The sequence below is a fragment of the Macaca fascicularis genome, chromosome 12, assembly GCF_037993035.2.
Source record: "Macaca fascicularis isolate 582-1 chromosome 12, T2T-MFA8v1.1".
NCBI lineage: Eukaryota > Metazoa > Chordata > Mammalia > Primates > Cercopithecidae > Macaca > Macaca fascicularis.
The window spans coordinates 72,912,217-72,939,622 of record NC_088386.1 but is presented as its reverse complement, the minus strand read 5'-3'; the positions used below and the strand labels follow the sequence as shown (position 1 = coordinate 72,939,622).

Here is a 27,406-nt window from a genome sequence, read left to right as displayed (position 1 = left end):
TTTTAATAACCAGGCATGGTAGCACATGCCTATAGTCCCGGCTACTCAGGACAATGGTTTTTGAGCCCAGGAGTTCAAGGTTACAGTGAGCTATGATCACACCACTGCACTCCAACCTGGGTGACAAAGCAAAACATCATTTCTTTAAAAAAAAAAAAAAAAAAAAAAGGAAATTTGTTTTCTCTATTAAAATATCATTATTGCCACTGAGTACCTCCTACTTCTTGCTGTGCTTCCACCTTCAGAAACCGATATAGTTTGAATATTTGTCCCTGCCCAAATATCATGCTAAATTGTAGTCCTCAGGACTTGAGGTGGGGCCTGGTGGGAAGTGTTTGGGTCATGGGGGCAGATCCCTCAAGGTTTGGTGCTGTCTTTACAACAGTGAGTTCTCATGAGATCTGGTTGTTTAGAAATGTGTGGCACCTCCCCCTCCCACACCCAGCCTCAACTCTTGCTCCTACTTTTGCTGTGTGAAGTGCCTGCTCCCACTTCATCTTCTGCCATGACTGTAAGCTTCCTGATGTCTTCCCAGAAGCTGATGCCAGAGTTATGTTTTCTCAACAGCCTGCAGAACCGTAAATTAATTAAACCTCTTTATAAATTATCCAGTCTCAGGTATTTCTTTACAGCAATGCAAAAGTGGTCTAATATAGAAACTATTTTAGCACTCTATTCTTATTACTCCTTTCTATGTAGTTTACTGCAATAATGACAGTATTGCATAATACTGTAAAGCTAAGGGCTTTACAATCATTATCTTATTTCCTTCTCACTTTAATCCTGTGATGTAGGTGTCATTATCCCTATTTAAAACATGAAAAAACTGGTACAGAAAGATTCAGTAACTAGTCCCCAGTCACATGAACAGTGTATGATACAGCTAGGATTTAAACCATGGCTGTCTGGCTCCAACACTCCTAACTACCAAGCAAAGATTTCAGTATACTCAATGATGGCCACAGAAGGAGTACAAATTATTACAAGAGCTCAGTGGTGTTCATCTCTAGCTGAAAGAACCCTTCATTGTGGAGACATTTAAACTTTCCCTTCTTTGGAAGATGGTAAAATTTCAAGTCAAACAGAGGAAGAAATCACAAGGATTTTCCCGTCTAATAAACAGCATAAAATTGGCTGAAGCATAAAGCACATTCAAGAAGTCACAGAGAACAGCTGAAAGCCTTGAATGCCAAATATGAGATTCAGTGTTATTACTTCAATAATCAATAGAGAACAATAGAATCAAAACAGTATTTTCCATGTTCATTGCTTCTACCAAAAGTCAAAATCTAGCAGTGTGTACTTTAAAACTTCGCTGACTCTCCAATGTGGATGAAATCCCAATTCTTTAACATAGCATCACTCTACATTTTCACCTTCTTTAACAGCTGTTCCCAGACACATTAAGTTACCACAATTCCTTATACACACCATGCCCTCTTATGTCTTCCTGTATATATCTCCTGTCTAAAATGCCCTTCTCTCCCTGGAGGCAACCAGTCTAAAAGTCACTTCTATAAACCCTTTTCCTATCTTGTTCAAGAATTTATGGCTCTTTCTTCTGTATACAATGATTAGCTACATCATATCTTTTATATATCTATCTATATTTCTCCACTGACTGTCAATCATTTTTGCAATGTTAGAATGTAGCACAGCACAAGTGCCAGCAAGTACTGACACTTTCCCTGAACAAAGACTGGTCTGGGCCAGGCGAGGTGGCTCATGCCTGTAATCCCAGCACTTTGGGAGGCCAAGGCAAGTGAATCACGAGGTCAGGAGATTGAGACCATGATGAAACCCCATCTCTACCAAAAATACAAAAATTAGCTGGGCGTGGTGGCGGGCACCTGCAGTCCCAGCTACTTGGGAGGCTGAGGCAGAAGAATGGCGTGAACCCGGGAAACGGCGCTTCAGTGAGCCGAGATTGTGCCACTGCACTCCAGCCTGGGTGACAGAGCGAGACTCCGTCTCAAAAAAAAAAAAAAAAGATTGGTCTGGTAATAGAATGAAGAATCGTTCAAAGGCGGGAAACAAAAGAACGGGAGACCAGGCTAGATGTGAGACAATTAAGATTTCATCTAGGCTGGTGGCAATGAGAGAAAAGCAAAGTGTCTTGAGAGTCAATAATAGAGTCCATCTGGTTTGCAGTCCATCTGATTTGTCAATGAACCAAATAAGGGATAGGGGATGGAGCTCAGCAAGGACTCACAATTGAGGTGGTGTTGGACTTGGGTGTCTAAATAATGGTGGAAGTGAAGAGAAACTGGAGCACTGAGACTGAAGACTAAAACAACGACCTTATCCATGAATGCTGAGTTGGAGAAACCAGCAAGATACTCAGATAGAAATACCCAATAATTAAAAATGTAAAAATGAGAGTTGAGAGTTAGGGATATTAACTTAAAAGTTTCTCCAACAGTGGTAAAAGCTATTACAGTTCAAGTAGGTGAAATTATTACAGAAGAAAATGCAGAAGAAATGACTAAAAATTAATCTTAGGGATTTTTAAGCCTAGGAAGAGAAGTCAGTAAAACTACGGTCAGAAAGCTAGGAAGGCAGGGAAAAAAAAAACCAGAACAGTGCAATAATATGGGAGCTAAGAAGAGATAAGGACATCTACCAGGTATCGGAACTGGTTAAGAGGCTAAAAGTTTTATAATTAGGTTATTCATGGCTGCTAAAGCCTTTTCGAAAGAGTAATATGTACGGAAAATTTCAAAATGTTATCTGAGCAAGCTTTTAAGCAGCAGGAAAAATCAACAAAGAGAAAAAGACTGATGACGAGGAAAATAAATAGAATAACTCATGGAGCAAGATTATGGAGAAGGAATCATCAAAACAATGAACAGACAATCTGGTTGTATCATCTTTAAATGCATGATAGCCAGAGTTGGTTCAGTTCATTTAGCTGCCTGGGCAGCTACCTACGTCCTATGACTACCACCACTTCCTTCCAGGCAATAACTGATTGCAGCAATGTAAACATGTAACCCAGGATTGGAAACAAGGGGTTCAATTATTCTCTGCTATTGGCTGAATTCCTGGAGGAGTGGGGCAGACGTATTTTACCATTTGGACAGAAGAGCAGAAAAAGCTGATCCACTTAGAGAAGTCTGCAGCAAATAGTAGCAAGAAGTGATACTAGCAAGAAACCTGATGGCTTTCTGGTTCTTGGCTCTAATTCCATCTGGAGGCCAAGCTCCATTCTTACCCTTGGGTTCTTTGGTACCCCTGTACTCTTAGAATAAATTTCCCTTTTCTGCTTTAACCTAGCTCAGATTAACACTTATAACAAATATCCCTAATTAGTATACACACCAAAATATGAGAATTTTTTTTTAAGTTACCAATTATATAAAATCTGAGTGCAGGCATGACAAACTAGAATGTACTTTCTGAAAATAATGGCAGATGGCAGGTATGAACTTGGAAATAAAATCAAAATTAGAATAGCAGTCTAATAGTTGTGAAGCCAGAAATAATTTGTGAAGGCAAAACAAATACTATCTGGAAATCAAAACCAACTGATATAAAAGAAAAAAGCAGAACCTTTCTGAAGGAGATTTAACTTCAAAAATGAAACTACCAATTTACTTTAAAATGCATCAAAATAAAATAGATTAATATTAGATGGAGAAAATAATGGATTAATGAATGGATATATGACAAATGCATCCAAAATAAAATAGATTAATATTAGGTGGAAAAAAGAATAGATTAATGGATATACGACAAGCACAGTAACATGTTAACAACAGAATCTAGGTGGATGGTACACAAATGAATATTGTGAAGTTAATTCTGCAACACGTTTAAATATATGCAAAATGTTGGGGATGGGGGGGCAGGGAATGAAAACTGCTGACACCATAATCCTTAAATTACATCACTTCATATAACAAGATTTGCCTGAACAGTAAATAGAAGCCATCTGAATAAGCATGGAATGTACATTATTTACTGATAGCAATAAATGGTTTAAACTGATACATCTAAGCCAGTTGTCTTAGCTCTTCCTCTTCTCATCACCCCCATAGACCCAGGCAGGGTTAAGCACACTATTCCTTAGGTTCCCTGTGGTCATGTTTTGGTTTCCCCCTTTGAGACTCAGGCTAGAACATCTAATTTCCTTTTATCTAAATTTCTAGAAAGCTGCTTCTCTAAATTATAAGATAAAAACCTGCTCAAATATGATGTAGTCTTTCTCCAAAGATTCTGATTATTTTCAATTTTTTATTACTGGTCAGAATTAAGTCCAAACAAGCAACTGTTCCTTATTTCTGTCCATGCCCAGTGAGATCAGTGAATGATGTATTCCAATGTTCTTTGACTTATTAAGGCCCTTTTTAAAAAAATGTGCCTTAAGGAAATTATTAAGGATTTAATTGTAAAAAGCTTACCATAGCATTCTCTATAATAGGGAAACACTGGAAACAAATATAACACTGTCCTCATCATATAAATGGTACCTACATATAATATAATACTTCCTGAGTCACTGAAAATGATTTTACACATTATTATTTCTTGATAAGGAAAGGTATACACCAGACAGTGAGTGAAAAATCGTAATTTCAAGACATTATTATGGCGTGACTTTGCACACATATGCTTATGTCTCAAAGGATCTATGCCAATGTGCTACAGCGGTTATCTCTTAATGTTAATCTTCATTTTAATTATTATTTTCTATTTTTTCTGCAACAAAATGCATAACATTTCAGAATAACAAAATTATTTTACATTTTCTCTATAATTGTAAAGTAACTGCCAGACATCCAGCTGCTAGCAGAATGACACTTCTAAACACTATCCAGATGGCTGAAAGACCATCATTACCAGAGCAAACTGCCACACCAGTTTTATAAACTTTATTACATTGCCCAGATTTTCCTACCCTAATTCTTCTGATTCTGTTCTCATCCAAATGCTCTCTCACCAATATTTTCACCCTCAGATTTAAGAATTTTTGCGTAACATCTTGACATAGAACAATCTCTCCCAATCCTTCTAGACGTTTCTTTGATATAAAATTGCCCTTCCATTGTTGTATTAGTCACCATTCCTTTCCTATACCTTACATCTTGCAGTGATAGAAGACACATCAGTCTTCCTTAGTAGACCTAAATGTCCCAGTAGGCAAAAACCATGTGTCAATAATCCTCCCTAGTGCTTAGCATATAGAAGACACAAAATAATTGCAAACCTGGGTAGATGAAGTTTCTTTTTTTCTTTTTTCTCCTTTTTTGAGACAGAGTATTGCTCTGTCACCTAGGCTGGAATGCAGTGGCATGATCTTGGCTCACTGCAACCTCCACCTCCCAGGTCCAAGCGACTCTCCTGCCTCAGCCTCCAGAGTAGCTGGGACTACAGGCGTGCACTACCACACCTGACTAATTTTTGTATTTTTAGTAGATATGGGGTTTCATCATGTTAGTCAGGCTGGTCTTGAACTCCTAACCTCAGGTGATCCGACACCTCAGCCTCCCAAAGTGCTGGGATTACAGGCACGAGCCAACGCAGCCAGTCGGTAGACGAAGTTTCAAATGGGTGAGGTCCCTGGAGAGTACCTAGGTGATTTAAATGAATTCAAGGCTCTAGACCTACATATTATATCCTATGACACTTAGCACTTAACTGTATGATTTAAAGTTACTCTTCATAATTTGAGAAATCATGGGGAAAAGGTAACAGGAGATAGATCAATGTTCCCCCAGTTCTCAAAAGTAAAAAGAAAAGATCCCCAAAACAAGAGACTCTGAAACATGGTATCAATCAACAAGCAAAGGTCTTCCAGACAATGGCACCAGAAAAGGTGTAAAAGCTGAAAAATGTGGCATGAATAAGAGACTCTGCCTAGAACAGTAGAAGAGTTAGGTAAATCAGAAGCTGAAGTTTAAAAGGTACATATTTTAAACAGCGGTTAGAGGTGAGGGGATATGAATTGAGTCCAGCTACACCAGTCTCCTTGTGGCTTTCCTGATATGCCACATGTGCATTTCCTCTTGGGATATTTGCACATACTATTCCTCTGCCTAGAACACTCATTTGCCTGGATATCCATATGACTAAACTCATCTCCTTTAAATATCTGCTCAAATGTCATGTTTTCACTGACATCCTACTTAAAATTTGAACCCTACCTTCTTACCCTCTCTACTTTTTCTTTTTTCTACAGTACTTATCACCTTCTAACATACTTAACAATTTATTTATTTACTATGTTTAATTATCTGTTTCACCCATTGGAATGTAAGTTTCAAGAAAATAAAAATCTTTCTCCATTTTGTTCACTGACATAGCCCAAGTGCTTAGAACGTAAGTGACCAATAAATATTTGTTTAATGCACAAAATGAATGTGAAAGATTGTGAAGGAAAAAATGAACAGGACTGGGTGATAACAATATAATATCAAGGAAAAAGCTCTAAACTTGAGATTTTTTTAAAATCTGGAATCAGCTGGGCATGGTGGCTCACGCCTGTAATCCCAGCACTTTGGGAGGCCAAGGCGGACAGATCACCTGAGGTCAGGAGTTTGAGACTAGCATGGTCCAACAGGGTGAAACCCCATCTCTACTAAAAATACTAAAATTAGCTGGGCATGGTGCTGTGCGCCTGTAATCCTAGCTACATGGGAGGCTGAGGCAGGAGAATCGCTTGAACCTGTGAGGTGGAGGTTGCAGAGAGCCGAGATCGTGCCACTGCACTCCAGCCTGGGCAACACAGCGAGACTCTGTCTCAAAAAAAAAAAAAAATTAAAATTAAAACATCTAGATTCAAATTTAAGCTTTACCACTCAGTAGCTAGAAGCTGACTAATATATTTTTCTGGCAAGTATCTAGGAATTTCCTAATCTGTGAAATGGGCAATTGTGAAAATCAGATTACACAAACATGTATGAGAGCAGCAGAGTGACTGCAGAATTAATTATTAATTTGAATACATTCACAAGAAAGTTCGATCTTAAAAGAACGAAAAGAAGTTAAAGTTAGGGATTGAAGGATGTGACTGTGGGACTAGTGTTAACACTATGAGATATGAGAAAGCCCAGATAAATAAATTCTAGAGGATGAGAAAGAAGATAATGAGTTAGGTTTCCACCTATACCTGTACTGGACAGCATGGTATATCACTAGCCACATGTGCCTATTTAAATTAAAATTAAACAAAATTTAAAAGTCAGCTCCATAGTGGCTATGATACTGGATAACGCAGATTACAGAACATTTCTATCACAGAAAGCTCTACTGGATAGTGTTGACCTACAAAATTCGAGTTAACAGCAAAATATCCACTCCATAGTATATGTGACTAAAGTGATAAGAGAATTCAAGTAGGTGTCATTTTAATATTCCTTAGGCTGGATTCCTATACAGTTAGTTCAAGCACTTTTAGAAAAAATGTAAAACCCAACTAGTAATCAATCTGAGTTGGAAATGCGAACTTCTGTGAACATAGCAAATTAAATGGTTCACATTACTTGATTCTAAGGTCCTGGGATACCTGAGCATTTCCTTGCTTATAGGATGAAGTCTCTGACACAGCAACTATAAATAGAATTTGGAGAGTCCCACTGAAGTCAACAACAGGGACCTGGTCAGCATCCTGGCCAAATCTCTGATTAGTAATTTCAAACATGCTGGCAAGAACAAATGTTATATGCAATCATATAACAGTTTTCTTAGTGAATGACAAGATGATATCTACCCCTCCGAATCTCACCCAGGAGGCAAAACTCTCTCATCAAAAGTAACTGCAGTTACGGAATGGTAGCAGTTTTCTTTAATGAGTAAGCATACTTCAACTACTGAAAGATCCAGAATTAAATATATAAATGCTTAAGAGAACCAAAGACAGATGTTAATGTTTTTAAAAAAACTACACAAAAATTGATATTTTATATATTTACAAAACTTAAGAGAATCTAGTCTTTAAGAATGACTGACTTGTAACTCAAATTTAAAATGTGTAATTAATAGATTTGGACTTATGATTTTAAGCTGAAATCTTATAAGCTCATAAATAATATGTGAACACTGCAAGGTCACTTTGTTTAAAAATCCAATTATATTTATTTATAAAAATGATTTAGTACCTGGGAGCATTCTGTTTATTACCTCAGACAATTGATGTACTTAAGAAAAGTAAATATATTAACTTCTAAACACTATTTTAATTACTTTAACCTCTTCCTATGCAGTAATATCTATAAAAACACTAGTTTGATATGCACTTCATATTAAAACAAGTAATTATTTTAACCAAAAGTAATCACCACCTAAATGTTCATCAATAACAGAATGGATAAATTGTGGTATATATCTACCCAATGGAATACTATTCACCAATGAGGATAAACAAAATGTGACTAGATGCAACATGGATGAATATCACAAACATAACACTGAGGGAAAGAAGCCAAACACAAAAAAGTACACACTGTATGATTCCATTTACATACAGTTCAAACAGGCAAATCTGTATGTTGGAAGTCAAGGTAGTGGTTATCCTGGTGGAAGGAGCCACTGGGATGAGCACGAAGAGGGCTTCCTGGAGTACTGGTAATGCTGTTTCTTAATCTAAATACAGATAAAACAGACGTGCTCATTCTACAAAAATTAATTATGCCATAAGTTCTCTTTCTACTGTTTGGGTAGCATGTGTTAGGCTCTACACTTGCAGAGGAGGCCTTCTGTGGTACACTGCCTGTGATGGAGTCTAATTCAGGGTAAATATTAGGTAGCACAGATCTAAGCCACGATCTCCAACCAGCATTATCAGTAACAAAGCTAACGTTTTTATCTCTCTGTCTGCATCCTGTGTCTTATCTCTCAGTTGATTCTGAGCTGAGATGTTGGGACAGGGATATGACAAAATATTACCCCTAAGACCCAACAAGTAAAGAGAGCACTAATAGGCAGAGGGCTATTAATACTTTACGCTACAAGGGTAGACTCTAGTCATGATCCTTTGATTTGATTTAGGGTTGAAATTAACATACTAATCAGATTAACAGCAGAAGTTATCTTCTCAATAATAAGGAAATAAAATCAAAAGGAGTAATATTTGCTTAGCACTTGCTTTTAAAGTGTTCCATAAAGTATCTCATCTGACTACAACAGTAATCCATTTCTCTGCAGCCTAAAAACGGATCACTTCATTTATTCTCAGGCATTTTTATTAAGTGACCACAAGGGTAGATAGCTCTATAGTAACTTCCCAACATAAAAAAGTCTATATGGAGAAGGTCTGGTCCATCTTAAAAGGCAATCTATAGAAACATGCTAACAAATAACCACAGCGATTAACTCTTCAGTTTCTTGTTCATTCACAGTCCAAAGACAGTTTGCACGTAGGCAGTAAACCCTCCATGACCTATTCTCTTTCCTCCTTTCTTCTCTGACCTTGGGTCTTCCACATTCTTCCTAATTCCCTTTTATTCCAAACACTGTCTTCTTCCACAAGTTAAATGGCAAAATTCACTCACAAAAGTAAACTGGCTGGTCTATCTTTTTAAACCACTCATTACATTTTCTTAAATTATGAACTTCATTTTGACAGAATGATGTTTTATAATTTATTCAGTAAGTACAACATAAACTAATGGCTTCTTAACTATATGACAAAGTATTTGATCATGATCTACTTAATCACAAAAGCTTTGAAACTTGGCATGACAAAGAGAGCAACATGATGAATAGTAAGTAGATAATATCTCCCCGGGAACATTAGGTGAGGTAATCCAGCATAGAGGAAAGAACGTGGACTCTGGAGCAAGAACAGAGTTGAAATGCCATCTCTTTCATTTCATAAATGCAAGGCCTTAGATAAATTAACTTCTCTAAGCCTCTAGTTCCTCAACTGTAACATACATATAGTATCACTCACTTTTCAGAGCTGTTGTGTGAGATTTAAATGACATAATGTACATAAGCTTTAGCATGGTTCCTGCCATATTAGGACTTATTCAATTAAAACTCCTACTACTACTATCACTAGAATTCCTAGCTAGGAATTCAAAATAGGGTAAATATTTCATTCAACATCAACTACCAAAATAAGCTTGAATTTTGCCAAACGACGTCAAATTTTAAGCCAGGTCACTTGTGCAAATAACCTTTGCTGCGGAACTGTATCAGCTCTTACACGCTTCAGGATACTCTCTTGGAAAATATTTACAACAGGTTAACTCAGCTGTATTCCTTCTGGAAAATAGCTACCAAAGCTTCCGGCAGATGTTAAATAATACTTTTTTGTTTTGTTTTTTGAGACACAGTCTCGCTCTGTCATCCAGGCTGGAGTATGATGACACAATCTCAGCTCACTGCAACCTCTGCCTCCCAGGCTCAAAGCAATCCTCCCACCTCAGCCTCCCGAGAAGCTGAAACCACAGGCCCATACCACTACATCCAGCTAATTTTTTTTTGTATTTTTGTAGAGATGGGGTCTCACCATCTTACCCAGGCTGGTCTTGAACTCCTGGGCTCAAGTGATTTGCCTGCCTGGGCCTCCCAAAGTGCTGGGATTACAGGTGTGAGTCACCATGCCCGACCTTAATATACTGCTTTTTATTAAAATGGCATTTGTAAGTGACATTATAAACAAGTAAACTAAACAATTAGTTGCATTCTTAATCAGACATTCTTTTGACCTGAACATTTATAATCTCTGTAAAAACTACCATTGAGCAGTTCTGACTAATGCAAACTACAATGAGGTTGGAGCCAAAGTTATAACTGGGAAAGAGGTTAGCAGTGTGGAGGAATGAAAGTTAACATGGGATTTTTTCTTCTCTTTTTCGTAAGATCACAAGAGCCAAAAAAAAAAAAAAAAATCCAAAACCAAGATATAAAAGTGTTACATATGTAATTGACATTTACTATGATTTTTATGGATCTAAATTGCACTTAGAAGCAAAGTCAAAAGAAAACCTGTACATGGGTAACATGCACTTAAGGAAAAAAGTAGGATCCAAAAGTAAACTGTTACTTCAATACTCTGCTCAGCAACTTCAAATGAGAACATATGTTCTGGGATAGAAGTAATTGGAGCCAGCCAGTCCTGGTGGCTCATGCCTGTAATTCCAGCACTTTGAGAGTCTGAGGTGGGTGGATCACTAGGTCAGGGATTCGAGACCAGCCTGGCCAAGATGGTGAAACCCCATCTCTACTAAAAATACAAAACTTAGCTGGGCATAGTGGCAAGCGCCTGAATCCCAGCTACTGGGGAGGCTAAGACAGGAGAATCGCTTGAACCCAGGAGGCAGGAGATTGCAGTGAGCTGAGATCGCGCCACTGCACTCTAGCCTGGGAGACAGAGCAAGACTCCACAATCAAAAAACAAACAAACAAAAAAAAAACAAAAAAAAAAAAGAAAAGAAAAGAAAATTGGAGTCGACTTCATAGGAGACCATGTGATAAGTAAACAGCAGGTTTTGTTAGGTCAGCCCTCTGAAATGTCCACATTCCTCTGGACTGTGTCATCCCTTTTCTATTGTCATTCAGTCTCCAAACTCCTGTGGCATTAATTTAGTCACATAGTTTTAAAATGTGATTAAACTTTAATGGTGTCACCTAATGAACTAACTTCTAAAACTCTCACACACATCATTTCCTCCCTATTTTCATTGCCATCATCTTAGTTTAATTCTTCATTATTTCTCACCTATTGTGTTACACCAGCCTCCTCTAACTGATCTATGTCCATCCTTACCGTTCTCCAATCCATTCTTAACACTGTAGCTGGAGTGACTTCTCTCCAACCCAAACCCAATCTGATCATGTCTCTTCCCAGCTTAATTCCTTCAAGGGTTCTCTATCACCAAGCCCCTTCAGCTGCTTCATTTTTCTTTATATTTATCACTACCTGACATACTATATTACTTGTTTGTTCACTGTCTCCACTCCAGCTAGAATATAAGTTCCATAGAGCAGAGTTCTTGTTCACTGCTATATTTTACAAGCATGAATGAATGCATGAATGAATGGACTGATAACCCACAAGCCAAAGACCTCCATGACCTGCCACTGCCCTCCTTTCATTTTATTCTCACCTCTACCAATACTAAATCATCTAGTTATGTAAATACAATATGCACTTTCATGCCCCCTTGCTTTGCCATATGCTGTTTCCTTTGCCTGGAATATAAACTCTCAAACTACCATCAACATTTTAAAACCTTCCCCAGAAAGCTTCCTCTGACCACCCCCACCCACCCACCCCCATATAGAATCTTTCCTTTGTGCTACATTTGTACCTGTATCTACAGTGGCTCTAATCAAACTGCACTGTGTCTCTCACTTCCTAGACTGTGAACTCTTTGAGGCTGAAGACTACTTATTCCTCTCTTTACCTCCAATGCCTAGGACAGGACCTTCCCAAAGCAACTACTCTATAAATGTTGAAACATATGCATGACTATTCTGTAACAGGAATGAAAATATGGCATTTCAAGAAGTCACTACTCCAGGCCATGATGAATTTAAGTATAACCAACCATGCGATAAAACAATTACAACCAATGCCATCATCCAAGGTAACAAAAGGGAAAGACTAATAACAAATCACAAAATTATTCCAAAATAATTGACATATAGGCATACTCACACCTTATTAGATATATACTGTGGTTCCTTCTTCCTCCACCATTTGTCTTCCCTTTAGGCTGGATTCTGTAGCTGGCAACTGGAGGCCCAGCTAAGCAGGCAGTAGAAGGGAGACTTGGGTTCCTCATGAAAAATCTTTCAAGTATATCACCTTCTGTGGAAGCTTTTGATGTGTCATCTAAGTTTCTGTGTTCCCTCATATTTTAATAAAAATCTCAAAGTACCAGTACAGGACTAGATTTTACCATGAGCCATCTAACCCTGAACCAAAGACCAGAGCTTCCAACCAGCTATAATCTATGCAATAAATGGGTTACAATTGTGCCTCAACTATTGATGCCTTCAGTCCTTGGAGCAGCCACACAGGGCATCCCTGACCAGTCACTTTCAACTATAGGAAGACTCATCCATCATCTTGGTGTGCCTTACAAGCATTACTATTTTTTCTTTGAACACTGTAAACCAAGCCATTAAATCTAACCATAAGGAAAACCTGCCCTCCTTACTTGGTTCTAAGAGTGTGAATCTGCATAAAATGTACAATCACACACATGCATACAAATGAGTAGACATAAATGTACATGAAACCATTTAGAAAAGTTTTAAATCCAATGACAGCTATTAATAATATAACCTCAAGAGAAGCCAGGAGACGAGATGAAATCCTTTATTCCTCCCCTCCCCACCACTCGGTAACCAAGTTATGGAAAATTTACCTCCTAACATTTTCTCAATTAAGTTGCCTACTCCCAAAAATTTGCCTTAGTTCAGAATCCCAGCATTTCCCCCTGGGATAATAGTCTCCTAGTCTCTCTGCCTTTGGACACAGTGAAAATTGCAGCTACCATTCTTTGAAAGGTTATGTGACAGGCATTGCACTAAACACTTGATCATTTAACTCTATTTTTTTCAATTCTCCCAGCAACAGTGCAAAACAGGATTACTGTTCCCGTTTTCACAAATGAGGGGGACTGAAACTCTGAGAAGTTAAGTGATTTGCCGAAGATCATACATACAGTTGAAACTGTGTAGTGGAAATTCAAATCCAGGTCTATATTCCCAGCCACTATATTGCCAAAATGCTCAACTGTCTTCAATTTGCTCCCAGTGTGACCTTTATCAAAGGTAAATCTAATCATGTATTGCCCCACGTAAAATCCGGTAAATAAGATTCACCTTTTCAGTCTTCATCCCACGTCATTCTCATACTCTACTGCTACACTTAAGTCTCAGCAGTTCCCTAATTTGTCTTTAACTTCTTTGACTGTGAACATACTGTTTGTATGCCACGAAAAATGTTCCCCTTTGGCAAACTATTACTAATGCAAACATCCAAAATTTACTCAATCTTTACTTTGGAACATCTTTGCACTAACAAACACCAACCTAAATCTGGATTAAATGACCAGGTGCTATAGTTCTCAGTTAAGTTTCTCATAACGCTGTATTATAATTTTACCTACTAAGCTATTCCTTCCTTAAGAGTAAATACTATATTTTTTAATTTCTGTATTGCTGGCACAGTGTATTTTGTAAAGACTCATGTATGTTGAATTAATTCATCAGAAGCAAGTATAGCTTAGGAACTTGGCCATTAAGTCAATTTGATGTGCTTTCGAATTCTAATCTGTCACACAGCTATCTGCTAAGCCTCCAGCAGACTTAACTTTAATGTATTCATCTGTAAAATGGGAGGAAACCGCGCATACCTCATAGCATGGGAAGAAACAAATATTTAGCACAACCTTTGGCACACTTAAAAGTACACTTTAAACATTAGCTACATATTTTTTTCACTCTCGGTTTATACACGGCGACAAAGCCACACGTCAGAAAATAGCTTCTCCTAATAGTTTTCATCAGAGATTAAGGAGATCGAGACCATCCTGGCTAACACGGTGAAACCCTGTCTCTACTAAAAATACAAAAAAAAAAAAAAAAAAAGATTTCTCCAAAAAAATCTAAAGTCAAGATCTCTTACAAACATCCCTCATCGGTAGACCCTTGTCATTTAGCTTCTGGTTACACACAGCTCAGTAGCTATACCACCACACCTTAAACCACTAGCTAGTGTTTGCAGTTTATGGTTTCTTACCATTCATCGGTTTCCTCCCTCAAAGTCAACACATCTTGCTGCTAAGCAAGCGGAACTTACCCCACAGATACCAGTCAGCACCTTTTTCCAGGGCACCATCAGTTTCCCCCACAGCAGCCTTTCGCGAATTAGAAAGATCCCTATGATCCATCATCTAGTACAAACTTAAATCTCCTCGGAGCAAAATAGAACCTCTGCTACCCATTCCAAGACCTCAGCACCCAAACTATTACTTCAAGATAAAGAATGAATTCCCGGCACTAAAAGCTCAGGAAAAAGGAACCCTTTAAATCCTCCTCCAATTAGAGTTCTTCAAATCTGTTTCCCTCACATAGTGACCAAAATCCACCATCCCATCCCGCCCCGTTCCTGACAGAATCCAGGGTCTAGTTTACTCTCTCGAAAGAGAGGTGGGTCCCTACTTTCAGGGACCGGGATGCCTTCCGCCCACCCGTTTCACTTCCTTTCCCACCTCGCCTGCACTCCTTCAGCGCAGGCCCGGCCTGGTCCCTCGCCGCTAACTCCTTCCACACCCCGCTACTCACCGTTTCTTTGGGATGGTGCCCGACTCCTGCGCAGCGGGAGTGGCCGTGGGCGCCGCCGTGGCCGCCGACGCGGCTCTCCGCGCTTTGCACTCATTGGTACTCAGAGCCTCCCGGGGCCGGCCCAGCAGATGGCCGGAGAGAACCCGTAGCCTCCGCCCGGGGCGGTCCGGGTCCCGGTCGCGGTCCACTGCAGACCCGTAGCTCGCGCTCGCGCCCGCGCCCGCGCCCGAGCCCGTCCCACCCGCTGCAGCCACCGCCTCCGCCATGGCTACCGCCTTGTGCCGCCGCCCGGAACCGCTGGGCGCGGGTGAAAGGTCACTCATAGCGGCGCCCGGCGCGACCATTCGCTGCGGCGCATCCCGGCAGCCACCGCGGCGACTTGGCGGCGGGTGCCATGCGCCTGGAGCTTCACGTTCTCTGCCCCCACCCACCGCGCCGGCGCTCCCTGGTCACGCCTTGGGAAGCGCGCACCTGCCAAGCAGGTGAGTTCGAGCTGACTCCAGGTTAGCTCAGCCTGGGCCAGCTGGACCAAGAGCCAAACTACGTCTGCCCTCGAAATGTCCTAGAACCCTGGGTGGTGTCCTTGGGTGTGGCCTGGGGGCTTTCGAGGGCAGATCCCTTGCAGCACGAGAAGTGAGCAGTGCTACTGGACCTGATGGATCCAGCGGCATCCTTTTCCTGAAAGAGAGTCTAATGTTCCACCTGTGCTCTTCCTCCCTGCGCGGTCACCAAAGTAACTCAAAGCTGACCATCATTGCCTCTAACCATTAGAGCAAATAACTTTATCATTTTCTTATTTCTCACCACCTATTTCGTGCCTGGCACTGTTTTAATGCTAGATCACAAGTAAGTACAGAAAGTGAGTTGCAACTTAAGTTCTGTTTTCATTCATTACTGGATCCTAATCCCTTCCTAACTCTCTAACAGAGACAAAGTTTCTTATTGGTACAGATAAAAATTACCCAAGAGCTGTTAAGACATCTCAGTTATTTACAGATTGAATTCATTTCTGGAAGATAGCACGTGAAAAGTGCTCCTCACCTATTTTTCAGCCAGTGTCTTGCATAAGAATTAGACAAAAACGCACATACACTGGCCATTGTCATTCTCCATCGTGTCGCCACTTTCACGTCAGGCTTTCCTAACAAAAATATTGGCAATGAAATATGAAGAACACCACATCCGTGAGACTAGAGACTAACAAGTGCTCTCTAGGGTGTCGCCAGCTTCTAAAATTGAGATTATGCCTTTACAGTGAACTTCCAAAGAGGCTCAGACTGGTTAAAAACTATCAATTAAGGGCTAAGCAAATTGTTGTTGGAGGGCCAGCTCTAGCCTGTGACCTGTTTTTACACAGCCTTCATGCTAATGGTTTTTGTATTTGAGAAGGGTTGTTAAAAGAAAACAAGAAATTTTTTAAAAGAATATGCAACAGAGACCTTATGTGGTCCCACAAACCCCAAAATATATGTTACCTGGCCTTTGCAGGAGGTCCTAATGTCCTCTAAAATTCATATACAAAGAGATGCCAAACCGTTGAAAACAGTCTAAATGTTTAGCAACAGAGAAATGGTTAAATAGTCAATATGGTAAAATACTTTTGCAGCTATTAAAATAATTTAGTACAGTTGTAGAAACAAGAAAGAATTATGAATTTGGTAAATATAAAAAATGGCCATAACCTAGGCATCATATACGTATCTCTTTAATCAATCTTTGCAGCAACACAATGACATGTTTTATTATCCTTGTTTTATAGATGAAGTCTCAAGGAGAGTAAGAAGCTTTTCTTAAATAGCTATATTTTATCTCAAATACCGTATACTTCATGTTATTGTCCTTATTCCACCATTAGAGTTTGGGGACATTAACTTTGTATGTTAAAATTACTTATATAGGCTTGGGGTTTTTGTTTTTTATTTTATAGATTCTGAAATTGAACTTTATAAAATAAATTTTCACTTTAGTTGTAAACTGTACTCCTGGTTCTTAAGGATTGAGTTCTGGGGAGAATTTCAGAGATTGCCACCACAGCTATCAGGACCTCATTCATGAGGTGCAAGAACATGAAACACATATAGCACTTTCCTAGGTATTTATATCTGAAAAAAGAGAATCTTTAGTTGATCTTGTGTAATTAAATATCAAAGCATGCAAGCCACTAGTTTCTGGCTTTTGCGTACTTTGTTGCCTACCCTCACAACAAAGAAGTTGTACCTGATTGACATTTCCAATATTCAGCTGATGCTCAGAAAAGTGGCTATATGCTCCTACATATTTGATAACAGAAGAAAAATACTAGCTTCCTTTCCTTTACTTGATTTCATTGTCAATTAGAGGAGTTGTCTCTTATTTAAAAATTTTAAAACCCACTTCGCCTTCCAATGTCATGTACATAATTCTAATGATGTTCTTTTTGTCTTGCACAATCTGAAGAAAGCCACACTCATCTCCTCTGACCTGATAAAGCAGTCTCCAGAACAGATAGATGAAGGTGGCACAATCCAATAATTAATGAGCCAAGAATTATTCCCGCATACTAGCTCCTCAGTTCATCTAGGCATTACCTCCATTTCCTCATGTTTTACCTCCTCCTTTATCTTTAGAATCCAGTCTCAGATGTCACTGATGTTGTTACAGAGAAATACAATAACAGCTGTCTAGACCTACCAGTTATTGAATTGAGATGTCCTGTAGCCTTTGATACAGTAGGTCATTTTTTGTTTTTGCAAGAATGTAATCCCCTGATTCTCCATGTGTTCCTTGAATGGGGTAGAAACTGAGCTCATTTTCCCCTCCCTTTTATGCTTCCCTGTACTCCACCAAGGTGCCACTGTCATCCTGTTCCATCAACCTCAGGGTTATTTTCAGCCTTTTCTTCTTTTGCCTTTTATATTAAGTACATCAACAGTACATTATCCTCTGTGTCTCTTAAATCTATTCTTTCCCTGAGAATTTATCCTCTTGCTTATTATTTATCATATACTGCCTTTATATGTTAATTAACTTTTCATTTACTCATGTCTGTTTCTTCTAGTAGGCCATAAACTCCATGAAGGCAGAGTTCATATCCCATGTAAGAATCTGAGACTTATACTTAATTTATAAATGACTCATCACTTTGAATTTGGGGAGAGACACTGAGCCAGACTCCCCATAGGAACTATTTTCCTCTTTTCCCCCATTTGAAAATGCCTAGCTAACGGAGGTTTCAGTGAGCTGAGACTGTGCCACTGCACTCCATCCTGAGCAACAGAGCGAGACCCTGTCAAAAAAAAAAAAAAAAGAAAAGAAAAAGGAAGGAAGAAAGGAAGGAACGAAGGAAGGGAGGGAGAGAGGGAGGGAGGGAAAGAAAATGCCTAACTAATACTTAATGTACAAAGTTACCTCATAGAAGAGCACTTTCCAAGATGATGGGAATGTTCTGTATCTGTACTGTCACTGCTAGTCATATATGACTGTGAGCACTTGAAATGTGGCTAGGAAAACTGAGAAACTGAATTTTTAATTTTAATTAATTAATTTAAACTTAAATGGCTTTATATGATTCATGGTGACTATATTTGATAGCACAGTTGCAGAGTTTAAGTTATTGGTGCCTGGAGATATCAACCTTACCTTTCCCCTACTACTGTTATAACTCACACTGGGGTATGGAGAAGAAAAATATGCAAGAAGTATTTGTCCCTTGCATACTGACCTAGGGCTGTAAATGTATTTTTTTCAGAAAAAAAAAAAATGCTATAAATGATTAGGTGGTCAAAATAATACCATTTCCGGTACATTATGGATTAGATAGGCTTTTATAAGCCAGCTTGCTGATCTAACCATCAGAAATAAGTATCTTTCTATGTAATGTGCAAATCAAAGATAAGTCTTGGGAATGGTAAGAAAAAGGGTTTCCATAAGGTTTCCAAGCCTATGCAGTTACCTCCTTTCTGATTCACCACCTCCTTTGTAACACAGGCTCTGTAAAAAAGTTAAGACATTCTAAGAGTTATTTGACTAACGTAAAAGAACTATTTAATGGTTCTGAGAAAAATCAGACAATGAGGAGGACTTGATTTTTGTGCTAGATCTCCAGATCTTAAGAAATTGTTCAAGCACTATCAAGTCAAGCTCGGAAGGATCTGTTAATTTTTACCTGACTCCCTGGAGTGCTCAATCTGACACTACTAAAATACTTTAAATGTAAATGTAGTTAACTGCTTCCTTGTCTAAATTGAGATATAGATATGCTTCTTGCCAATTCTCAGAAGGCAAAATGTATAAATTTTGCAGATATTAACAGAGTAACAAAAAGCTTTCTTCTGGGTGATAAAAAGCTTAATGTAAACCAAAATTGTACTAGTAGAAAAACTACTGATTATATATATTATATGTATTTTAAATATGTGTACAATAATGAAAACATAGACAGTAAAAGCATTCATTACTAGGTGCTATGAGATGCAAAAGTATTTAAGCCAATTTCTCATTTACATGGTGTAATCAGGCTAGTTAGGAGTCAGTCTGTAAGTGGGAAAAAAATTATGTAATACTATTGGTGGGAATAAGTATGAAGGTGACCTTGACGAAGAGTTTCCTACCACCTCTCCGTACAAAAGTAGAACCCAAGCAGGATATCCTGAATTCATGCTACCAGAGGAACAGATATTTCACATGAAGCCAAGGCCATCGAGATTCTTGTGATTCCCACAAAAATTAAAACCTCAGTGAATATCACTTTTAGGTAGGCCATCTCAACAAACCTGTTCTTTCTGAGTCCTGGGACACTGGGCTCTTGATAACTTGGCTCTTAATTGGAAGCAGACCACATGCACAGAAACAAGCAGTAAATGTATGACCTGTAATTTTAAGTGGAGTGGATTTATTTGCATTCATGACATCTAACTTGAGGCTCAAAATAAGGCTAAATAGGATAGATTAACTCCTAGAATCATGCACCAAATTTCTTTATTGCTCTGATTTTTATTACTTGTCTTCAGAACTTCTGAGTGATCCCTAAATATAGGAATTCTTGGATTTTTATACCCTTTTTTTGTGAAACATAACACAGAGAAAAGTGAACCAAAGCATAAATTATCACAAATCAAGTACCCTTAATTTACCATCTAGGTCAGGAAGTAGAACATTACAGAATCCAGAAGTCCCCCTTATGCTCTCTCCCAATCGCTTTATGCACTCTCCCTGCCCACCAAAGGTAACCATTGTCCTAGTTGTATGATAAGCACTTCCTTGTTTGTTTTTTATGGTTTTACCAACTAAGCATGCATCCTTTACCTGCTCCTGTTTTCTGCATTTATATAAATAGAGGCTTATGATATGTTCTTTTGTGTCTGGTTTCTTTCATTCAACATTATCTTTATGAGTTTCAATAATATTGTTGTAGTTGTGCATTTATTTTCTTTGCTGTATAGTATTCTGTTGAATCCCTATATCAGAGTTTATCTTTTCAACAATTAATGGATGTTCGAAGTGTTTCCAGTTTCATACTACTATGGATAGGGGTTGCTATGCACATTGTTGTAGATGTCTTTAGGTGGATAGGCATATGAATTTCTGTTGAGTATCCATCTAAGAGTGGAATTCCTAGGTCAGAAAGTGTACATATGTTTAACTGTGCTTAACTGTAACAGATAATGAAGCACCAATCTGTTTTCCAAAGAGATATTACAAAATTTACTACCCCAGTAGTATATGAAAGTTCCCATTGCTCTAATATGTTATTGCCAATCTAGTTATTTTCAGTCACTCTGATAGATGTGTACTCTTATCTTATTGTGGTTTTAATTTGCAGTTCCGTGATTACTAGTGAGATCAAGCACCTTTTTATGCATTTGTTGACTATTTGGATGTCATTATTTTTGAAACTACTGTTCTAGACTCTTATTCATCTTTCAGTTGGTTACCTTTAATCATCGTATTGATTTGTAAGAATTATTCGTATATTTCAGATATGAGCCTTTTTCAGATAGATGTATTGCAAATTTCTTTTTTTTTTTTTGAGACGGAGTCTCGCTCTGTCACCCAGGCTGGAGTGCTGTGGCCGGATCTCAGCTCACTGCAAGCTCCGCCTCCCGGGTTCCCGCCATTCTCCTGCCTCAGCCTCCCGAGTAGCCGGGACTACAGGCGCCCGCCACCTCGCCCGGCTAGTTTTTTTTTGTATTTTTTAGTAGAGACGGGGTTTCACCGTGTTAGCCAGGATGGTCTCGATCTCCTGACCTCGTGATCCGCCCGTCTCGGCCTCCCAAAGTGCTGGGATTACAGGCTTGAGCCACCGCGCCCGGCTGATGTATTGCAAATTTCTAACTTCATTATGTGATTTGCCTTTTTATTTGCCTAATAGTGATGTTTGAAGAGCAAAAGATGTAACTTTCATTGTGATCGAATTTACCAACCTTTTCCTTTATTTAATATTTTTTGTGTTCTGTTTAAGATATATTTTCCTGCCTTGAGGTAGTGAAGGTAATTCTCCTGTATTATCTTCTAGAAGCCTTATTTTTATAGGGCTGTTTTTACTTTCATATCTATATTGATTTGCCTTTCATATTTATATCTATAGTTCACCTGGAATTGATTTTGGTGTTTATGGAATAGAAGTCAAGATTTTTTTACCCCACATTGGTATGGGGGGTTGTCTCAGCACCACTTGTTGAAAAGATGTTGTTTGACATTGCCACCTTTGTCATCGATCAAGTGTCCATATAAGCACTGATCTATTGCTGGGCTCTCCATTCTGTTCCATTGGTTTATGTATCAACTTTATATGAATATCATGCTATCTTAACTATTATATATTCTTCTAGATCTTTTACATAGAATTGCATCATTTGTGAATAATGACAGTTGATTCCTTCCATTTCAATTGTTATATCGTGTGCTTTTTCTTGCCTTACCCAGCTGGCTGGGACCTCCAGTGCATTGTTGAATAGAAGTTTAGATAATGGCAACCTTATGATGTTCCTGATTTCCAAGGGAAATCTCTCCACGTTCACCATTGTTTGTAGTAGGGTTCTGATGTTTTGCTTTTTTAATAAACCTTTTAGCAGATTAAGGAACTCCATTTTTGATCGTGGTTTTCCAACAGTTTTTATCATGAATGGATATTGAATTTTAGCAAATGTTTTTTCTTGCCGGGCTGGGTGGCTCATGCTTGTAATCTCAGCAGTTTGGGAGGCGGAGGCAGACAGATAACTTGAGGCCAGGAGTTCAAGACCAGCCTTGCCAATATGGCGAAACCCCATCTCTACTAAAAATACAAAAGTTAGCCAGGCATGGTGGCACACACCTGTAATCCCAGCTACTCAGGAGGCTAAGGCAGGAGAATCACTTGAACCCGGGAGGCAGAGGTTGCAGTGAGCTGAGACTGTGCTATTGTACTCCAGCCTGGGTGACAGAGCAAGACTGTGTCTCAAAAGAAAAAAAAGAAGCGTGGGCTGGTGACAGGGGTGGCTTCTGTATCTGTTGAGATAATCATATGATTTTTCTCTTTTATTCTGTTGGTAAGGTAAATTATAAGGATTGGCCTTCTGCTATTAAGGCAACCTTGTAATCCTGGCATAAACCCAACCTGGTCATGAGGTATTGGCCTTTTTATATATTACTAAATACAGTATACTAAAATGTTGTTTAGGGATTTTTGTATTTATATTTAAAAGTATATTTATATTTAAAAGTATATAATTTAAAGTATATTAAAAGTATATTTAAAAGTAATTTAAAAGAAATTTTTCTTTCTCTAATATTCATGTCAGGTTTTGCTGACCTCATGAAACAAGCTAATGAATACTCCTTTGTTTTCTAGTGTCAAGAAGAGTTTGTATAAGATTGATCATTATTTCTTCCTTAAATGTTTGGTAGAATTCACCAAAGAAACAATCTGAACCTAGAGTTTTCTTTATGGGAAGGTTTTTATTCATAGATTAAATAACATAATGCTATTAGGATTTTCTATATATACTGTTTGTTTTTTCTTTACTTTTTTTTTTTTTTTTTTTTGAAACAAGGTCACTCTGTCACTGGAGGGCAGTGGCATGATCATAGGTCACTGTAACCTGGAACTCCTGGGTTCAGATAATCTTCCCACCCCAGCTTCCTGAGTAGCTGGAATTACAGGTGCGTGCCACCATTCTGGCAGGTTTTTTTTTTACAGACTATATCTCTAAGGGGTATAAATTTCTCTCTAAGCAATTCACTTTATTCCTTCAAGTTTTGATAACTGTATTTTCACTATTATTCACTTATAAATAGTTCACTTTTGTATTTAAAAAGAATAAATATTCTTTCTTGTTTGGGAGTATAGGGTTCCGTATAATGCTTGTTCAAATTTGCTGATTGTATTGTTTAAATATTTTAAATCGTAGGTATTTTATCTACTTATTCTATCAGTTACTGATGAAATATTCCACTATTATGGATTTATTCATTTTTCCTTGTAGGTCTGCTAATTTTTATTTTCTCTATTTTGAAGCTATGTTGTAGATATATCAAAATTATTATATTTTTCTGGCAAACTGAACCTCTTATAATTATCAAGTGTCCCTCTTTGTTTCTGATAATGGTTTTTGTTTTAAAGTTTAACTACACCAGCTTTGTGAGTGTGTGTATGATTCCATCCTTTAACTTTTAATCTTTTTGTATGCATATATTTTAGATGTGTCTCTTGTAAACAGCATTTAGATGTTTTCACCAATCTGAGCATATAGTCGTGGGTCATTGAGCCCATTTTAATGTAACCAAATTAGTAATATAGTTGGTATAATGGCTAAGAGCAGTGGCTTCAGTGCTACACAGACCTAGGTTTGAATATTGGCTCTACCATGGCCAAGTGTGTTGTCTTGATCTCTGGGCTTGTTTCTCAGAAGCATTAAGGATTAATGAGCAAAAATATAAATTCTAAGTGCAATTATGGAAGGGGAAGTGAAGCTGGTATAAGGAAGACAGTCTTCCTGGAAAAAATTAATTATTGGTAGAGGGAAGAGAAATAAAGATAAATGGGTAAGGTGAGACCAACTGTGGGAGCATTGAAAACTTAGCAAAAGAGTAAAAACTTTTGCTGGTGGGAGCTTTTATAAGCTCTTGAGCAGGGAATTAGCATGACAAGCCTGAAGAGATCACTACTTTGGAATTTTCTCCCAAGTGGAAGTCAGTCTGTTGGGTATACCTGAGAACCTGTTGGCCATTGTAAAAAGTTGTACTGAGAAAAGATGAAGACCTAAACAACTACAAAAAGAAGATTACAGTGTTTGAATGACAGGAAAGCATTGAACTATGGTTAGCTGTCTTTTGCAGTAAAGAGCAGTGAGTTAGCTCAGGAGGTGAAGATGTTTAATGTGAAAGTGGCTGCAGGTAGTTCCATGTTGTGTCACAATGCCATTCACTGTGCTCCTGGATGTCACAATTGCACTAAAGTATACAGGGAAAAAGAAAGCGACTTTTAAAATTAGCCAAATAGTTGGGAGAGAGTTGAAAGTACCTTATGTATAATTTCCCTTCTGCTAACTTAGTATGCAATCTAAAATTCTTGATTTTTTTCATATTTTAAGTAGGAATAATTTGTGACTTGCCTACATCTCAGATTTATTGCAAAATGATAGATGCACAAGTATTTTGGGAACCCAAGTCAAAAATCACTTTAAAATATTTATTTTTATTGGAAAATATATATATAATCAAGATTTTATATTTACCAATATCAATAATCTAAAGCGCGCGGGGTGCAGTGGCTCACACCTGTAATCCAAGCACTTTGGGAGGCTGAACTACACTGATGGCTCGAGCCCAGGAGTTCAAGACCAGCCTGAGCAACATGATGAAACCACACCTCTACAGAAAATATAGAAAGTTAGCCAGGGGTAATGGCGCGTGCCTGTAGTCCCAGCTACTAGGGGTGGGTGGGGGGTTTGAGGCAGGAAGATTGCTTAGTCCTGGGAGGTCCAGGCTGCAGTGAGCCATTATCACACAACTGCACTCCAGCCTGGGCAACAGAGTGAGACCTTATCTCAAAAACAAAACAACAACGACAACAATAAAACACCTCTAAAGCAGCAATTCTTAAACTTTTTAGTCTCTAGGATCCCTTTATAATATTAAAAATTGATACCTAGCCAGGTGTGGTGACTCACACCTATAACCCCAACACTTTGAGAGGCTGAGGTGGGAGGATCACTTGAATCTGCGAGTTTGAGATCAGCCTGGGCAACATAGGGAGACCCCCATCTCTACAAAAAATTAAGAAATTAGCCAGTCGTGGTAGAGCCTGCCTGTGGTTCCAGCTACTTGAGAGGCTGAGGTAGTGAGGTAGGAGGTAGGGGCTGCAGTAAGCCATGATCACACCACTGCACTCCAGCCACGGCAACAGAGCAAGACCCTGTTGCAAAAAAACAAAAAAAATTGAGACCACCACGCCCCACAAAGAGCTTCTGTTTATATCTATCCAACTATATTAGAAATTAAAATTGAAAAATATTTAAAGTCTTGATTTATCAGTTTACTTAGAAATAATGATAAACTTGGCCGGGTGCGGTGGCTCAAGCCTGTAATCCTAGCACTTTGGGAGGCCGAGACGGGCGGATCACGAGGTCAGGAGATCAAGACCATCCTGGCTAACACGGTGAAACCCCGTCTCTACTAAAAATACAAAAAATTAGCCGGGCGAGGTGGCGGGCGCCTGTAGTCCCAGCTACACGGGAGGCTGAGGCAGGAGAATGGCGTAAACCCGGGAGGCGGAGCTTGCAGTGAGCTGAGATCCGGCCACTGCACTCCAGCCCGGGCGACAGAGCGAGACTCCGTCTCAACAACAAAAAAAAAAAAAAGAAATAATGATAAACCAATGCATATTATAATAGCATATTTTATTAAAAATAACCATATTTTTCAGAAAAAAAATGAGAAGAATGATATTCCTTTACATTTTCATAAATATCTTTGATGCCTGGCTTCTGACTTAGTAGAAGACAGCTGGGTTCTCATATCTGCTTCTGAATTCCATCTTTTGAGATATCACATGCTGTGTAACCTCTGGAAAACTCCACTCTATGCTCATGAAAGCATGAGAGTGAAAAAGACAAATAACGTTTTAGTCTTATTATGAAAATAGTTTTGACCTTGCTGACCCACTGAAAGGGTCTCAAGGACCCACAGGGGTTTCCAGATGACATCTTGAGAACTGCAGCTCTAAAATATTTCTAAAAACATCTGCTAAAACATGCACTGAGGAAGCTCTAGACAGCCAATTGCCAGAAGTAATATGTAATGCCACTATTAATTTTAAAGAGTTGCAAAAAATATTTAAGGAATAATTTCATATATTGATATGTATGAAATATATATATTTCAATTTCATATAATCACATTTTGAAAGTCATAAGCAATCACATAGTGAAAGTCATTCCTACACTTCAAAATCAAATTTCCAAATCCAACCCAGATATGAACACAAACATAATTCCTATAAATGGGATAGCTGAATTTAGTGTGACTTTTGTGATATAACATGATTAAAGTTACTTTGTAAGATCTGATTCACTTCCATTTTAGGGTCACAAAGTTATTTTTATCATTGCAGTTAGATCAGTAGTAAATAGTTAAAAGATGTTCTGGGTGGGTTGTTCCCAGGATGATTTTTTTAATGCTATGGACAGCATAGTTTGGATATTGTTTATTCATAAATCCTAGCACTTAGCCTTTTCATATCTCCAAGTTTCTTAGTTATCTTCATCTGACCACCTTTATCCTTTGTAGACAATAACTACCAAGCACCCAAAAGCAAGTGGTATTCTCAAAGGCAAGTCTTTTCTATCTTAATTCAGATATGATAGTAATTGTTTTTTTTTTTCCATTGACTAGAAGTATTCTTCTGGGGCAAAGAGATGAACCAAGTCCCTGCATGCACTAAGATTCCCCAGAGCCCCAGAGAAAGTTGGGACTGAGAATGTGGCAAAAGTCAGTGGTCTTCAGGGGCTTATAATCATCTCTGACTAATTCTGCCTTTGACTACTTCAGGACTATAGACTCCCTTAGGACTCCCTATTCTCTATTCAGGGGAATTTACAGAGAGAGTATCCTGCCTGCTTAATCCTCCCAAGTGGCTCTTAGCTCTCCCTCTATTCACCATTTCCCATTATTTTCTTTTCTGAAAGGGGAAGCTGGCTTT

At 38.5% G+C, this 27,406-nt stretch overlaps 2 protein-coding genes across 6 annotated transcripts in view; one reads left to right on the top strand and one right to left on the bottom strand.

The window, feature by feature from the left end:
• Positions 1-15,545, bottom strand: part of AGPS (alkylglycerone phosphate synthase) — a 160,267-nt gene extending 144,722 nt beyond the window's left edge. For 2 of the 4 annotated variants that reach the window (XR_012421267.1, XM_005573575.4), the window contains exon 1: positions 15,250-15,545. Coding sequence is in view for 1 of the 4 variants with exons in the window: in XM_005573575.4 (XP_005573632.2) it covers positions 15,250-15,515 (266 nt within the window). In the remaining 3 variants the exon portion in view is untranslated. Of the gene's footprint in view, positions 1-464; positions 570-14,764; positions 14,967-15,249 lie in introns of those variants that run through there. The other 2 variants (XM_045367311.2, XM_074009508.1) reach the window with 2 other exon arrangements.
• Positions 15,352-27,406, top strand: part of LOC102138754 (NFE2 like bZIP transcription factor 2) — a 52,186-nt gene continuing 40,131 nt past the window's right edge. Inside the window, exon 1 of one of the 2 annotated variants that reach the window (XM_065525689.2) lies at positions 15,352-15,731. In XM_065525689.2, coding sequence (XP_065381761.1) covers positions 15,514-15,731 — 218 coding nt within the window. In that variant the 5' untranslated portion in view covers positions 15,352-15,513. The remainder of the gene's footprint in view (positions 15,732-27,406) is intronic. The other variant, XR_010579943.2, reaches the window with a different exon arrangement.